Genomic DNA, 14,238 nt, shown 5'->3' on the forward strand with positions numbered 1-14,238 from the left:
AAAGAAAAAAAGGTAACACCTGTCAATCACCTTGCGCAAATGGGTTTCAAGCCACCTGGTCACACAAGGCAGTAACACTTGAATTCAGACTCCAGACCAGAGGAACTCGTGTTATCGGCGTGTCGCGCGTTTAATTAGTTAACCAATGAACTACCTAGCCTTGTTGCCAAAGTAACTAACACCAAAAGCCGTGGCCCTACTGTGTACTAGGCCCTGATGGTACATATAATAGCAGATTTGTCCACCATCGCATCCATTTGGGCTTGTGAAATGTCAAGCAGATCGATCATGAGCCATGTGCTTTGAAATAATATACTGGTGGTCCATTCACAATTCTTGGTCTGTCCACTTGGAACGCGGTCCAAGCAACATAGACCATGGAGAAATGCATTTTGTGCTGAAGGCAAACACCATGAGAGATCAATATTAATTACCTATCAAGATTGTGTCTTGATGTTGTATTGTCCCAAGCAGCATGACTGTGTTTAAACCATGGCTGGGACGCTTCCGTCTTTGGTGGTGGAGATGTGGTTTTGATGGCTTTCATCGGCTCCCCCTTTTCCTCTCCCTTTTCAAAGTCGATTCCGTCCAACTATAATCAACGATTGAAATCTACGAACCCTCCAAGTAGTAGAGAGATATTTTGGGTCGTGAAAGCTTCTGATCCCTCTAATATCCAAATATTGGATCTTTCGCACTTTATATGGTTCCTATATACGGAGTATTGACGGTTCACACTGAATGTACCTCAGGCGCTAGTAAAATTTCGCCCAGCGGGATTGCGTTCGGACCTTTGTACGAGCTCCTTGTCACAAACCACCATATGGCCACGAAAATAGACAAGCCTCCCGTTATAAGAGACGTGTAATTCATCGTCTCTGCATCCGTGGGTAGCGCGTACGGAAAGCAGAAAATGACGACAAAAGCGATAACGTATGAGCACGAGATTCCATTGACGAGGAAGCCAAGCGGGCCTTTCATGTAGAAGCGGCCTGGATTGATGCTTCTTCGGCCACTAAGGAGATGTGGCAAGATCGCTGTAACATAAGAGAGTGAGGAGAGGACGGCGAAGGAGCCTACAAATGCGTTAAATGCAGTTTTTGACCCGACGTATATGCAGCCGAGGGCGACTACTACCGCACCGCAGGCCAGTGTGGCATTGAAGGGATTGCGGAATGTGGGATTGATGCGTGACATCCAAGGACTGAATGGAGTGGCGTTGTCACGCGCAAGGGTCCAGAGAGTACGACCTGCGGTGAGGTAACAGCCAATGCATGTCAAGAAGGTCGGGAAGAACATGACAATGAGAAGACCGAGAGCACCGCCCCTTGATCCCGTCGCCTGATAGTAGATTTCGGCCAGGGGAAACGGGGTGTTCGTGGTTAACACGGCGTCGAGGTCGTTGATTGCGTACAAGAGAGCAACCATATATGGAATAGCAGTCACGAAACCGATTACCATTTGTGCCAGGATTGCCTTGGGAATGTTTCGACTTGGTCTGGAAGCGAAAGAATTGATGAGTCCAAGCTGGGCGAAACGAAACCGGCAAAGGAATAAAACATACCTTGGAATTTCTTCTGCCATATGAGAGGTGACGTCAAGAGCCCCAACCGTGTATGCACCATTCAACATACCTGCCAGGAAAACGAAGGCATTGCTCTCATACCCGGTTTGATTTTGCCAGTCTTTCCAGACAAAGCTATTCGATGCATAACCCAAGCCATTGACGTGGGGCATGGTGGCGCAGACCAGAATGCTCACAATAACTCCTCCGATAATCAGAATTGAGCCCAGGTGGCCGGTGTATGGGAGAAATCGGTTTCCAAAGAGGACAGTAGCGCAGCAAAATATCGTGCAGACGATGTAGACTACGAACACGTTCCATGGCTGCACTTCCCGCTCGGGGTGAAAGAGCGTATACATTGCAAGGAGCTGATTTCCAAGAATGGAGGAGATCGATGCCGCGCCGAACATCCAGGCGAGGCAGTTCCAATATCCGGCGAAGAACCCGACTGGGCGGCCATACCTTTTGCCAGCCGTCATACTTGCCCAATGATATACTAAGATGGCATGTTAGTCGATAGGTTTCTTACCGTGGGATCGACTTCTGATGCGAGATAACCCCCAACTTACCTCCCGCGGCGGATGGGATCGCAGAAGCTAATTCCGCAACCGAGGCTGCGACGAACCAGTAACAGATCGCAACGACGATACTATGGCACCGTCAGAAAGATGATCGCACCAGAGAGCAACTTGTGAAGTAGGATATTGGAACGTTCGCAATCACAATTCATATATAATCCCGGGTGGGCCACCATTGAAGATAGCCACGGACTACCATTAAGAACTGTCAATACCATAGATATATATATATGGCTTTTCATAACCCGGTACACGTCACGACCAGCTTGTTCAGAGCACAACGTACAATGCTACCGCCCATGGCTATCCATGTGTTCCCGGTGGTGATACCTACGCCACAGATACTGAGCAAACTAAAGTTACGCTCTAGTTCCTGCTTATGGCCCGAGGCGTTGACCACTACTTCCGCGGGGCCCGACTTCTCCAATGCACTCGAAGGAGCAGGTCCACGATCTTTGCCTTCCTCCAAGACCATGGAATCATGGGCCATACTCCACTATAGTGGTCAAACAAATGAGCCGAGGGAATAAAACGAAGCGCCACGTAAATTTCGTAGGTTTCGGCTTTTCATAGCAAAGGCCGATATTATCTCAGAAGCCACAGCACGAGCGAGAGAGAGCGCTGAAAAAGGCGAAGGACCGGTTACGACGAGGACGTCAACAAGCCAGATCACGTGACAGCGCGCATGCAAGATCCTGGAGACAGGCAGGGGGCAACCTCGATAACCGCTAGATTATCCAGCTCGTCCACGGAGGACTCCGTATCTGGATAAAGAGTCGGTGTCATCCTCAATGCGGCCCACGCTATTTATGGTTCTGTTTGATCGAGACAGTTCCTTCATGGTAGAAGGTATGCATTATTCCTTGAATGTATGGCCAAATGACCTCATACGGAGGACTCCGCACGGAGTACAGCTATCCACACGCGCGTTAATTTTGAAAAGTCTGATCCCTTCGATCTCTGAGCACAACGGTCCGGGTTTAACTTCTTTAAACGGGGTGGCTGATTCAACAGCATGGACTGCTGCATGGTGGCAAGAAGAATCGACACGACAACACACCCTTTCAAGTTGCGATACACGCCAGACAGGACACTGTATGTATTTTGTACGTACAGAGTATTGACTCCGTACGACGTGCATACATATTGCAAGGTTAAAAGCAAGGACGGAATCGTTAGTGCGAAGATAAGCCACAGGCTGAATTGCTTGGTTCAGGGTTGTCCATCAAGGTGGAGATGTGGACGTTGGAATGTTGACAAAGGTCCATGCGAAAGGAGGGACATGGAGTGCACTTCCTATATGTACTCCGTAGTCTGGCCGCGCGAGTAAAAAGGAAAAAAAAAAAAAAAAAAAAAAAAAGAAAAGAAATAATAATTGTCGATCTGGGAATTCGGCGCTGCACAATCATGACAGGGATGATGATTTCAGAATTCAGCGATGATGTGTCGGAGGGAGATACTGGTTGTTTGATGTTGGAACTGTGAAACAAAATCTGAAAGCAGTGGGCAACTCCGGGCCCCTTTCGACAACTCAGGGCTCACGAACTGGGCGTCCGGGTCGGGAGAGACCCAGAACATAGGATCACCGCATGGCGGAAAAGGATGATCGCCCCAAGGCGACTGGCTGTTCGATGGCTAGCTGTGCAACGATTGATGACGACAAAGCGCCCCTTTCGAGTTCGCAAGCCACATGTGAATCTGGGGGTTGCCGCCGAAATATGCCATTCAATACGATACCCAGAATTACATACCACCAGATGGAGAATGTATGTATATGCTGGTACGCTTTCTCCTCTCCGAACTGAGGAACGAAGCGTTAGTGTGTATTGCAGTAGCCAATCGCATGGCGCAGGTCGGGCATTCCCAACAAGCCACTTGGCCAATGCGAGTGCAGCACTGGAGGAAAAATTGGTGGAACCGGTTCCTGACCCTCCAAAAGTCAATGGTATTTATCGAGTAACGTGGACGTATGAGACAGGCCGCACCACTTAGAAAACCGGAATCTGGGGGCGCCCAGTCCTGTCCCGACCCTTACGACTTCATTACAGCAAACGACATTTCCTTGGACCAGTCCAAGATTTTTCCACCAGCGCCAGCCGGCACGATTGGGGCCGGAGAGAACCCCCTGTAATGCCAAGCTAACCCTAGTGCGTCTTTGTGCCTGTAAATTATCCCTCCCTCCTATTCTCCGCTTTCCTGCAATAATACGGCCATACATCCATACACGCTCTTTTTTTTTTCTTCCCCTTGAAACCTTTCATCTCTCGCTCCCTCTCTCTCTTTCTCTCTTTCTCTGTTTCTCTCTTTTTCTCTTTCTCTCTCTCTCTACCCCTCTCTGTTTTCTTCTATCTCCTTCTCAGTCTTCCGTTGAGTTCGACCACTCGAAAGAAGAGGAAGCTGGCTCGCTCGCTCGTCCGTTCTTTTCCCCTCTGCGTGGCTTCTCTTCTTTCGCTTGTTTTAACCACCATTACACCTTCTTAATCTGGGCTGTGGCCTCCACGTCACTCGTTGCTTCCCTCACTTCGCAGGCAACCTCCTCTCTCGCACGCTTCTCCGCGCCCTTTCGGATCGAGTTAGTCTTGCCCATCCTCATCGTCTCCGTCGCCGTGACATCCCTCCTTTGTTTCTCTGAACCCCCGGCCAACTCACCAAGCTCTCTTGCCAGCAGGTATCGACTTTTTAATAATACAATAGAACCGCCACCCGCGCAAGTGAGTATACACCCACTGGCTACAGAGTACGCCTTCTGTCAATCCTTTCCCTTTCCGCCACTTGATCTCCCTGGTCTCAGTTTCAACCGTGGGTCTGTTTCTTGTTGGTGAGCTGGTGACACAAAACCTTTCAACCGCTCGTTCAAACAACTCACATACACCTCTCACGTCAACATCCACCACCACAACCACCACTACCACAACAACAATAACATCATCCACAACAACCCTGATATCGAACATTGACCACTCTCTGTTCCTTTCTACTTACCAACTACGCGTCACCTACCCATACCTCGTTTGATCGGAACTAATCCGCTACCTCTGTCATAGTCTGGTCAATTGTCCTAGCCACAATGGCTTTCATCAAGTTCCTCCTCCCGGTCTTGGCTGTCGCCGGCCTAGCAACTGCTGCCGCTGGTGACTGCGACGGCAGAACCATTCGCAACCAAGGCGACGCCGATGGCCTGGCTTCTTGCAGGACCATCGAGGGCGACCTCGAAATTTCCTCCAAAGTCGCCGGATCAATCTCCATTAATGGTGTCCAACGTATCACCGGCAGTCTCATCTGCAAAGAAGCTGAGGACTTGAGGGAACTGAGTGCTTCAAGTTTGTCGAAAATCGAAGACACTTTCATGCTCAGCGGCCTCACTCGTCTGTCTGACCTCAGATTCGACGCCCTCACGGAGGTCGACAACATCAACTTCGAGGCCCTTCCTGCACTTCAACAGCTTACTTTCAGTAAAGTAGTCACTAAGGCAAGCAAACTTCGCGTTACAAACACCGATTTGCGAAATCTCAATGGCATCGACTTGGAGACCGTCGGCGACATGGAAATTAGCAACAACCCTCATATGACCGAGGTCAACGTCAACAAGATAACCAATGCTACTGGTTTCGTCAGCTTCTCTGCCAACTCCGTCAATCTTAAGATCATGTTCCCCAACCTCCAAAATGCCTTGAACATGACCTTCCGTAACGCCAGCGAGGTGTCTCTCCCATCTCTCAAGAAGACTACTGGTCTGCTCGGGTTCTACTCAAACTTTTTCGAAGACTTTTCTGCTCCCAACTTGACTTCTACTGGTGATCTCGTCCTTGTGGACAACTCGAAGCTGTCCAACATTTCATTGCCAGCCTTGGAAACCGTCAGGGGAGCCTTCCAGATTGCTAACAACACCGCCCTTAAGTCTATCACCAATGTCCCCAAGTTGGAGACCATCAACGGCGCTTTGGATTTCGCTGGTAACTTCTCTGAGTAGGTTATCCTCTTCTCTTTTTGATCAGGTTCGTAGGGTGCTAAACTCGTATGTTTTAGGGTCGAACTTCCAAAGTTGGATGAAGTCCGTGGCCAGTTCAACATGCAAAGCTCTGGTGACCTTGACTGTGAGCCATGGGAGAAGATGAAGGCCAACGTTCGCGGAAAGTTCACTTGCCGTGGTGGCGTAAAGGACCCTCAGTCCCGGAATCCCAGCAACACTGGCTCTGGCCCAAGCGAATCCTCTGGCGCCGCTTTCCCTGGCTACGTCCCCCCAAGTGGAATGACTATCCTGGCTCTCATTGGTACCGTTGTCCGCTGCGCTTTCCTTTAGGAACCTTACTCGCTTCTTTTTTCCCAGTTGTAAGATCCCGAGTTGTTTCATTTCGTAAAAGGTTCGCATATTCACCGTGTGTATTCAGTATTCATTGGCGATAATAATTGGTCATTTCCCTTTGATGCAATGTTCCTTGCTGGGCTTCCACATTGTCATCGCCTGCTTTGTCTGAAGAGTAATAGGGCACGTGTCAGCCTCAATCAGGTCTTTAAACAGCAGAGCTAGTGGCCATAAGCTCCAAAATGTCAAGAATATTTGCTCCCTATCATATTTTTCCTTTTTCGGTGACCTCTGAGCGTATGGTGAAGGCTATGGAGTATTGAGAATTTAAAAACACATAACCTAATGTAGCTTGAGAGGTTTTACTGGATGTATAGAAGATGCCCAGAGTTGTTTATATAGAGTGGTTTGGCATGCTGTACTCCAACAGACTGCAACAGCGACACCCGCAGCCATGTTTAATTTCTCAGGAGCGGGTATATTTATACAGAGCAAGGGATAGCCTGCTGCAAGTTAATAGTGCAAACAAAAAGGAAAATTGAACATCCACCCCAAAAGCCTGACAGCAAATGGAGACAGGTGAGTTGCGCATATCTAGGTGCAGCGCAGCGCCCAAGACAAGGCGCTTGGCAGTCTTCACGTGATTTGGGATCTCCTGAACACAGGTTCCAGCCTGTTGAATTAGCTGGTCATCCAAAATTTCCAGACATCACCCCAAGGAAAAAAGACAGTCCTCTCGATCCGTGGTAAAGGAGAAGCAGATTGGCTCACAGATCCATTCTCATCCGTTGTCACTCGTTTCCTAGCCCTTCTACATCAATCAGTCGTCGTCGACTGATGTCGACAAGGTGACTTTTGCAGCTTTTCCAATAATAATCTCAACCAAAAACCTGTTTTTTCCCTTCTTTTTCCCCTTTTTTTTTTTTTTTTATAAGGCAAAGTCGGACTCGAGCGGTGTCTGCAAGCATCTAACTTGTATACTTGTTTCCTACGCTTGGTCGACTTGGGCGAAAGACGTTTGCTTTTCAAGTTTATGCGGAAGGACCAGCGTTCTTTTTCGACTTTAACGGGCGGTCCGACGGGGTTCCCTTGGTGCCTTCAGTCTCCATCCGCGAGAGAATTAAATAAACAAAACAAAGAAGGGTGAAAGAGGGATAAGAAGAGATATCGGGATCGATTTGGCACTCTACCTGGATAATTCGGAGCCAATTGTGAAACCCACTTCGCCGATTACGTCGTTACGATGTTGCTTCCAAAGGGCGGGATTACGTGGAAGTCCACACAAGCCAAGTTAGCCCCATGGAGGGCCGTGTTGGGCGCTCTGTCGAGACCTCGATTCATACTCACGGCTGCGATCATGGGATTGATCGTGTTACTGTGGAGAGGTATCAGCCATTCAGCATCCGAGATGCAGAGGTATGAGGATTGACCTTTTATCAAGAAAACCCCGTCTCCCATCCGGACGAATTGGGAGACTGGAAGTCGATTCCAAGTAGATGTTTATACGTGATCGCGTTTTCTCAATTTTATACTGACCTGTCTTTGAATCTCTAGCTTCTACTGTTTCGGACCGTCCAAGCCGCCGCATAAAATGACTGCCAACGAGATGGTGGACTGGCACGCACACCTTCAAACCCCAGTTCTTTTCAACCACCACGAGCCATACGAAATTAATTCAACTACCGTTCAAACCGTTGACTTAAACGCTGTCCACTCAACTCCAAAGGCAGTCCAGAATAAGGAACGTGTCCTTATCCTCACCCCTCTGCGAGACGCCTCGCAGTATCTCGGAAAATACTTCGATCTCGTCTCTGAATTGACCTATCCCCACGACCTTATTGACCTGGCCTTCCTTGTTGGCGATTCAAAAGATGATACACTTGCGGTTTTGGCAGCGGAGTTAGATCGCGTCCAGGGGATGCCTGGCAAGATTCCGTTCCGAAGTGCCACGATCGTTCAGAAGGATTTTGGAGTCACGTTAGACATGAACGTCCAGGAAAAACACGGTTACGAGGCACAGGCTCCGCGCCGAAAGGCTATGGGAAAGGCCAGGAATTTCCTTCTCTCTGCTACGCTTAAGCCAGAGCATTCCTGGGTGTACTGGCGCGATGTGGATATCGTGGATAGCCCAAAGAAGATTATTGAGGATTTTGTCGCTCATGACAAGGATATCCTCGTTCCCAGTACGTTCACTTTTATCAGATACACGGAGAGACCCGTCCGCGCTAACACAAGTGTGCAGACATCTGGTTCCACAGATACGATGAAAATGGTCGGGACATTGAAGGAAAATGTGTGCTATCTCCTATATTTGACATTATCTGTCTCGTTCAAATTTACTGACACTTGGTTAGTTGACTACAACTCATGGATCGAATCTGATAAGGGGCGAAAACTCGCGTCTACCCTTGATAAGGACACCATTCTCGTTGAAGGATATAAAGAATTCGATACTGGACGAACCTACCTCGTATCTATGGGTGATTGGAGGAAGAACAAAGATGAAGAGGTCGAGTTGGATGGAATTGGTGGCGTTAACATTATCGTCAAGGCGGATGTTCACAGAGCAGGTAGGCGTCGGTCCTCTCTTAATAACCCCTCAGCGGCTAATACATCTATGTCAGGCATCAATTTTCCCTGCTACGCATTTGAAAACCAGGCCGAAACGGAAGGCTTCGCTAAGATGGCTAAGCGAGCAGGCTATCAAGTTGTCGGACTTCCAAATTACGTCGTATGGCACATCGATACCGAAGAGAAAGGCGGTAATCTCGGCGGCCGGAAGGCCTATTAATATATCGCCTTCGGGATGGACAGGTCGAGAAGGAACTATGTTCACTGTCGTACCGAAATCATAACCTTACAGCCGGTGCAGGCTCTCCGGGCTCATTCGCCCAAAAAATTTTTTATACTCGCATGATGGGGCGTAACTCCCGATATCGCCTCGCAAACCCATCCATACTTGCACGGTAACCGGAAAGAAACGAAATGAAAACACTATTAATGACCGCCTAGTCTCTACCCAATCGATCCCACACTGGAATTCTCTTGCATGTCGTCACACGGAATAATTGAGCCGTTCATTTATGCCCTTTTTTTCTTGGATGCGCTTCGCTTCGGGCCCTCATTGTCTCCCCTTTGTGGGCTCAAGGCTACTTGCTATCATATCCTTTTATCTAAAACTTTAATGGCGCCTGGGAATGAAGCGGTTGTGCTTGTGCTTTTCTCACGGCTATTCTTTTTTCTTGGTGTATCTTTATAGATTATATTGCTTTTTATTCGTTGTATGTTTTCTTTCGTGTACAAGGGTCTTTTTTTCGTTGGGCTTGTTGTTTTTTATACTTGGGTCTACCAGCCAAAACTGGTCTGTGTCCCAGAAAACGTTCTCTTGCTTCTTTCTCGACCGCTGTTGTTTTCTGTTCTGCTGGTCTACCTGCTTCGAGACAGCAGTTTTGCCATTTAGTTCTTGACACTTGACTTATACGGTTTCGCCAGCTTGCACCAGGTTGCTTTTTGCTCTTCTCTTTTAACTGGGGTTCAAGGCGCCTTTTTTTCCCCCTCCGCTTCGATGTGTATTCTTACTTTTCTTTGATTTCCGGAAACCAGATTTAACTCCGACGCTCCAGGACTGCCCTCCATAACCTGTGGAAGTTGTTTGTGTATGGTCCGCGTGGTTTTCTCACATATAGCAAGTTCCATGGGCCAAGGGCATACCGTGTATGTACGCATGCTTGTGTGCGAGAGTAATAATGATATACGAAGGGGTTGCCTTGCTTTTACCGCTCTGTAGCTGCACGGAAGCGAGGCATGAGTTAGGGGTTTAGTTATCAACTTGTCTTTTAAGCATGCTTTTCCTATTTTGTTTCCAGAGACCATGATACCCATAAATTTATTTCTTGCCATTTGTCAGTAGTATTGTCAACACGTAGTTAAAATCCATCTACCAGGATAGGCTGAAGGTGCACACCCCCTTCTCACTTTTCTTTTCTTTTCTTTTCTTTTTTTTTTTTTTCCTTCTTTTTGGACGGACAGTATGTCCGAAATATTGGGAGCTTCTGCTGATGATGTGGATGGATGCCGAGATTGTCATCGGAAGGGCGCAAGTCTCGATGGCGGTTCCGACAAGGGGAGGTTGAGGTTTCATCCCGCCGAAACACAACCCGAGATAACTAGTTAGCTATGGTGGCTGGCAGCATTCAATGGGGTGTTTTCGAATACTTATTCCTGAGATATTCCACTCCTCTATCGTCATAAACCACCAGCATCACCCACCACCACCCTAGTGCCGTCGATAGCCTTCTGCCATCGGTTTTGCCGCGCAGCCCCACCATGTTCCTCTCATCCCCCCTCTCCGTATCCCCTCGTTCAATTCTCACCCGCCATTCGGCATCAGCCTCAGCAGCAAGAATAAATTCAGTGTTCCGACACTCGGCAAGGCTACCATCTCAGCTCCCTAGGACAGTTAACTGGAGACCAGCGTACAGGACAATGGCGAGCGGCGCACCAAAGAAGCCGGACTGGATTGTCATCGTGCCAGATGCGGCCAGCACTACTCTTGAGAAAAGGATGGGGTTTAGAGAGTAAGTTGTTTTTTGGACACTTTTTTTATTTATTTATTTATTTTTCAACCATTCGTATGGAGGACCTCTTATTAATTTCGTACTCTAGCGCGCATATCAGCAACTTAGGCCCGATCATCGAATCTGGGTTCCTCAAAATGGGAGGTATGTCGGCCCGCGTCCTACTTTTCTATTGTCTTATTCGCACGTGGGAGAGTATGTAAATCAACTTACACTCCGTCTAGGCGCGGTCCTATCTCACCACCCCAAGAACGGTGAGGCTCCCCCCATGAAGGGAAGCGCACTGATTGTCCAAGCGGACTCTGAAGAGGAGATCCGTGACATCCTGGCAAAAGATGTCTATGCCACATCGGGAGTATGGGATTTGGACAATGTACGTATATTCTTCACCTTTTCTCCTGTTCCTGGGTCCGAAAATGGCAGTGCTGACATATGTGTGCTCGTGTTTCTTCAGGTGAAAGTGTATCCGGTACGTTCGTTGATGATTTCTTTGTTGTTGATCCATGGCGTGCCTCTCTTTCTTCGATTGCTAATTGAAGGGAGAGGGAGAAAAAGAAAAAGGACCAGCTAACCATTCCCATGCGAATATAGTTCCGATGTGCATTCAATGCCTATGAAAGATAAGGCTTAAATAGCTGAGTCAAAAAGACACTCTCTAGCCTTATGACTAGCACAAGGCACTGGATGTCATGCCATGCTGGAGGTCTCATACGTTTCACCAGGACCTTCGAAGTGCCGATGCCAAAGAAGAGAAGGTCGGCTTGCTCATTGTAACATCCCATATATAGTTCATCTAATGTATCAGACATGTACATACACACATTGATCCGAAAATCCTTAATTTAAATATCTGTTACCGGAATGATTGTGTTTTTGCTTATGGGGTAGAGGGAATAGTCTCAAGATGAGAGATTGGTGTTCAAAGAAAGAAGGATCCCGGGACGTGTCGATAAAAAATATCGAAAATGTAGTTAAATGTTGCGGAGAATGCGAATCTTTTGAATAGCCTGTTCAAAATACAATCTATCCTGCTCGTAGAATCGGATTGATTATGGTATATAGCATGTTGTTCTATCAGTGTACGGCGATTTAATATAATATATTAAAGCTTCGGTGCAGGAGACTCCTTGAGCATTGCTTCAGCGACCTTTCGACGTTGGATTTTACCTAAAAAAGTATATTAGTGAATATGTTTCATTCCGTATCACCGGACTCCTATAAGCCAAGACAATAAATGCGCGGGAGCTTGCCTGTTGCAGTTTTAGGGATTTCAAGGAGGATCCAGATCTACTCGTTGAACGACGATCAAGTTAGCTGCCAATTCCCGAAAACGGAGATAAAAGGGTGCTCTGGAATTGACTACCTTCTTTGGGACCTTGAACTTGGCGACCTTTGGCGCTAGCTCAGCCTTCAATGCGTCCTCGGAGATGCTCCCTCTCTTTTTAAGGACAACTGCTACGCCAATATCTTCTCCGTAAATTTGATCTGGGATGGCGAAGGAGACCGCCTCGGCTACATGAGGATTCTGTGTAATCACATTATCAAGCTCGATGGGGCTAATTTTCTCTCCGCCTTTATTGATAAGTTCTTTGATCCGGCCTGTGATGTAGACGTAGCCATCCTTATCCTTTTTGCCCTGGTCGCCAGTTCGGAAGAAGCCGCCTTTTGTGAAAGACGACTTGTTGGCGGTGGGGTTGTTGAGATAACCCTTAGTGACGTTTTCGCCGCGGATACAGATTTCGCCCTCTGTACCTTGTGAGACTTCGTTGCCTTCCGAATCGAGGATTCTGACATCAACACCTTGGCCGATACCCACACTGCCGGGAATACGTTTCCCTGGGGGAAGAGGGTTGCTTGTCATTTGGTGGGCTGCTTCTGTCATAGCATAAGCTTCCAGCACGGGTGCCTGAAGGGCCTTCTGCAGGTCATGGAAAGTTTTTGGCGAAAGAGGTGAGGAGCAGGAGCGAATGAAGCGAATATTAGGAACTGGTGATGGGATAGGATTCTTGAGCAGTATTTGGTGAATGGTCGGGACGGCCGTATACCAGTTCGCCTTGTAAGTGATGAAATCGGACCAGAATTCTGAAGCCGAAAACTTGAGCGGGACTACTGCTGAACCACCAGAGAGAAGAGGTGCAAGAAAAGCCGCTAGAAGTCCATGGACATGGAAAAGGGGCATCACAAGGAGGGTTCGGTCATTTTCAGTCAAGGAATAGGTTGCTTGGATATTTCCTGGGAAGGGACCGTGAGTATTTGCTTGCACAGAGGTATGCGCTTTCATTCAACTTACTCATCGTCCTTGTCAAGTTTCTATGGGTAAGAGGAACCTAAAGATATATTTTTAGCATATATCCAGACGCAGATGACTACTCTACTCACAGCTTTGGGTCTACCCGTAGTTCCACTAGTATGCAAAACAAGTGCAATGTCATCCGGTTGTGCAGTTTCAACATTCTGGTTCTCCCGTCCGGCTAGCTTTCCATGCTCCTTTATGTCCAACACGACCTGCTTGCCGTTCCAGTAACATTCCGCAATAGCAGCGTTATACTTCCTTGCAGCACGAACCGCAGGGCCATCCTGTCCATAGGAACCCATTGGCACGAGCGCCAGGGCCGAGCTCAAGTCACCAATATAGAATTCAAATTCATCCTGCTTATAAGCCGGATTCAGAGGAGCAGCGATTGCTCTTTGCCATGAGGTAGCAAGAAACGAGACAATGAATTCGTACGAATTCGGGAGAGCAACGGAGACCGCGGAGGCATGAGTGATGCCTAAGCGGGCTAATTTTGATTGGAATGCAAGTATATCGGCATGCAGTCTCTCATAACTAATGGTTAATGCATCTGGTTTGCCGGGGATGATAATAGCAGTGCTCTGAGCTTTGCCGGGTAAGGAGTTTGCAAGGGTAGACATGATGGAAGCTTAAGACCTAAATTTAGTCCGAAAGCGAAAATGATAAAGAAAATCTCCAGTTAAAAGAGGATGTGTCAAGAACAGAGGTAAAGAAAATTATATGTAGTAGTAAACGATGGGAACACCAATTCAATGGCAGCCTCCATCCATTCATAGATGTACGGAGTACGCATTCACGAGTTGCAGGAGTGCCGCAGATTGGTTACACGAGCGTAATAGCCGAATGACGTCGGAATGGAAAAGCTCTCGGGAAATCCTTGTGCCGACCCGGACCTCCACAGAACAGGCAAACTGTGCAAACTT

At 47.8% G+C, this 14,238-nt stretch overlaps 6 protein-coding genes across 6 annotated transcripts; 4 read left to right on the forward strand and 2 right to left on the reverse strand.

The window, feature by feature from the left end:
* Window positions 1-732: 732 nt before the first annotated feature.
* Window positions 733-3,632, reverse strand: D8B26_003538 (uncharacterized protein; the record flags this gene model as incomplete). The annotated part of the gene is made up of 5 exons (XM_003068226.2): window positions 2,429-3,632; window positions 2,288-2,334; window positions 2,134-2,213; window positions 1,565-2,060; window positions 733-1,498 (listed from the first exon to the last, which is right to left on the reverse strand). Exons 1-5 carry the CDS (start codon window positions 2,630-2,632, stop codon window positions 733-735), a joined length of 1,593 nt encoding a protein of 530 aa, XP_003068272.2. The 5' UTR covers window positions 2,633-3,632.
* Window positions 3,633-4,111: 479 nt separating this feature from the next.
* D8B26_003539 (uncharacterized protein) lies at window positions 4,112-5,204 on the forward strand (the record flags this gene model as incomplete). The annotated part of the gene is made up of 3 exons (XM_066124173.1): window positions 4,112-4,269; window positions 4,811-4,853; window positions 5,187-5,204. 3 exons carry the CDS (start codon window positions 4,112-4,114, stop codon window positions 5,202-5,204), a joined length of 219 nt encoding a protein of 72 aa, XP_065980252.1.
* A 5-nt stretch (window positions 5,205-5,209) lies between these two features.
* D8B26_003540 (uncharacterized protein) lies at window positions 5,210-6,442 on the forward strand (the record flags this gene model as incomplete). Its single annotated transcript, XM_003068225.2, has 2 exons — window positions 5,210-6,108; window positions 6,169-6,442. The coding sequence occupies 2 exons, from the start codon at window positions 5,210-5,212 to the stop codon at window positions 6,440-6,442; spliced, it is 1,173 nt and encodes a 390-aa protein (XP_003068271.1).
* Window positions 6,443-7,688: 1,246 nt separating this feature from the next.
* D8B26_003541 (uncharacterized protein) lies at window positions 7,689-9,236 on the forward strand (the record flags this gene model as incomplete). The annotated part of the gene is made up of 5 exons (XM_066124174.1): window positions 7,689-7,861; window positions 8,000-8,628; window positions 8,688-8,738; window positions 8,800-9,015; window positions 9,070-9,236. The coding sequence occupies 5 exons, from the start codon at window positions 7,689-7,691 to the stop codon at window positions 9,234-9,236; spliced, it is 1,236 nt and encodes a 411-aa protein (XP_065980253.1).
* A 1,535-nt stretch (window positions 9,237-10,771) lies between these two features.
* Window positions 10,772-11,885, forward strand: D8B26_003542 (uncharacterized protein; the record flags this gene model as incomplete). The annotated part of the gene is made up of 5 exons (XM_066124175.1): window positions 10,772-11,022; window positions 11,111-11,166; window positions 11,247-11,395; window positions 11,477-11,491; window positions 11,614-11,885. The coding sequence occupies 5 exons, from the start codon at window positions 10,772-10,774 to the stop codon at window positions 11,644-11,646; spliced, it is 504 nt and encodes a 167-aa protein (XP_065980254.1). The 3' UTR covers window positions 11,647-11,885.
* A 239-nt stretch (window positions 11,886-12,124) lies between these two features.
* D8B26_003543 (uncharacterized protein) lies at window positions 12,125-14,106 on the reverse strand (the record flags this gene model as incomplete). Its single annotated transcript, XM_003068222.2, has 5 exons — window positions 13,402-14,106; window positions 13,313-13,349; window positions 12,386-13,254; window positions 12,273-12,309; window positions 12,125-12,189 (listed from the first exon to the last, which is right to left on the reverse strand). The coding sequence occupies exons 1-5, from the start codon at window positions 13,933-13,935 to the stop codon at window positions 12,125-12,127; spliced, it is 1,542 nt and encodes a 513-aa protein (XP_003068268.2). The 5' UTR covers window positions 13,936-14,106.
* Window positions 14,107-14,238: the final 132 nt, after the last annotated feature.

The sequence above is a fragment of the Coccidioides posadasii genome, chromosome 2 (genome assembly GCF_018416015.2).
Source record: "Coccidioides posadasii str. Silveira chromosome 2, complete sequence".
Lineage (NCBI taxonomy): Eukaryota > Fungi > Ascomycota > Eurotiomycetes > Onygenales > Onygenaceae > Coccidioides > Coccidioides posadasii.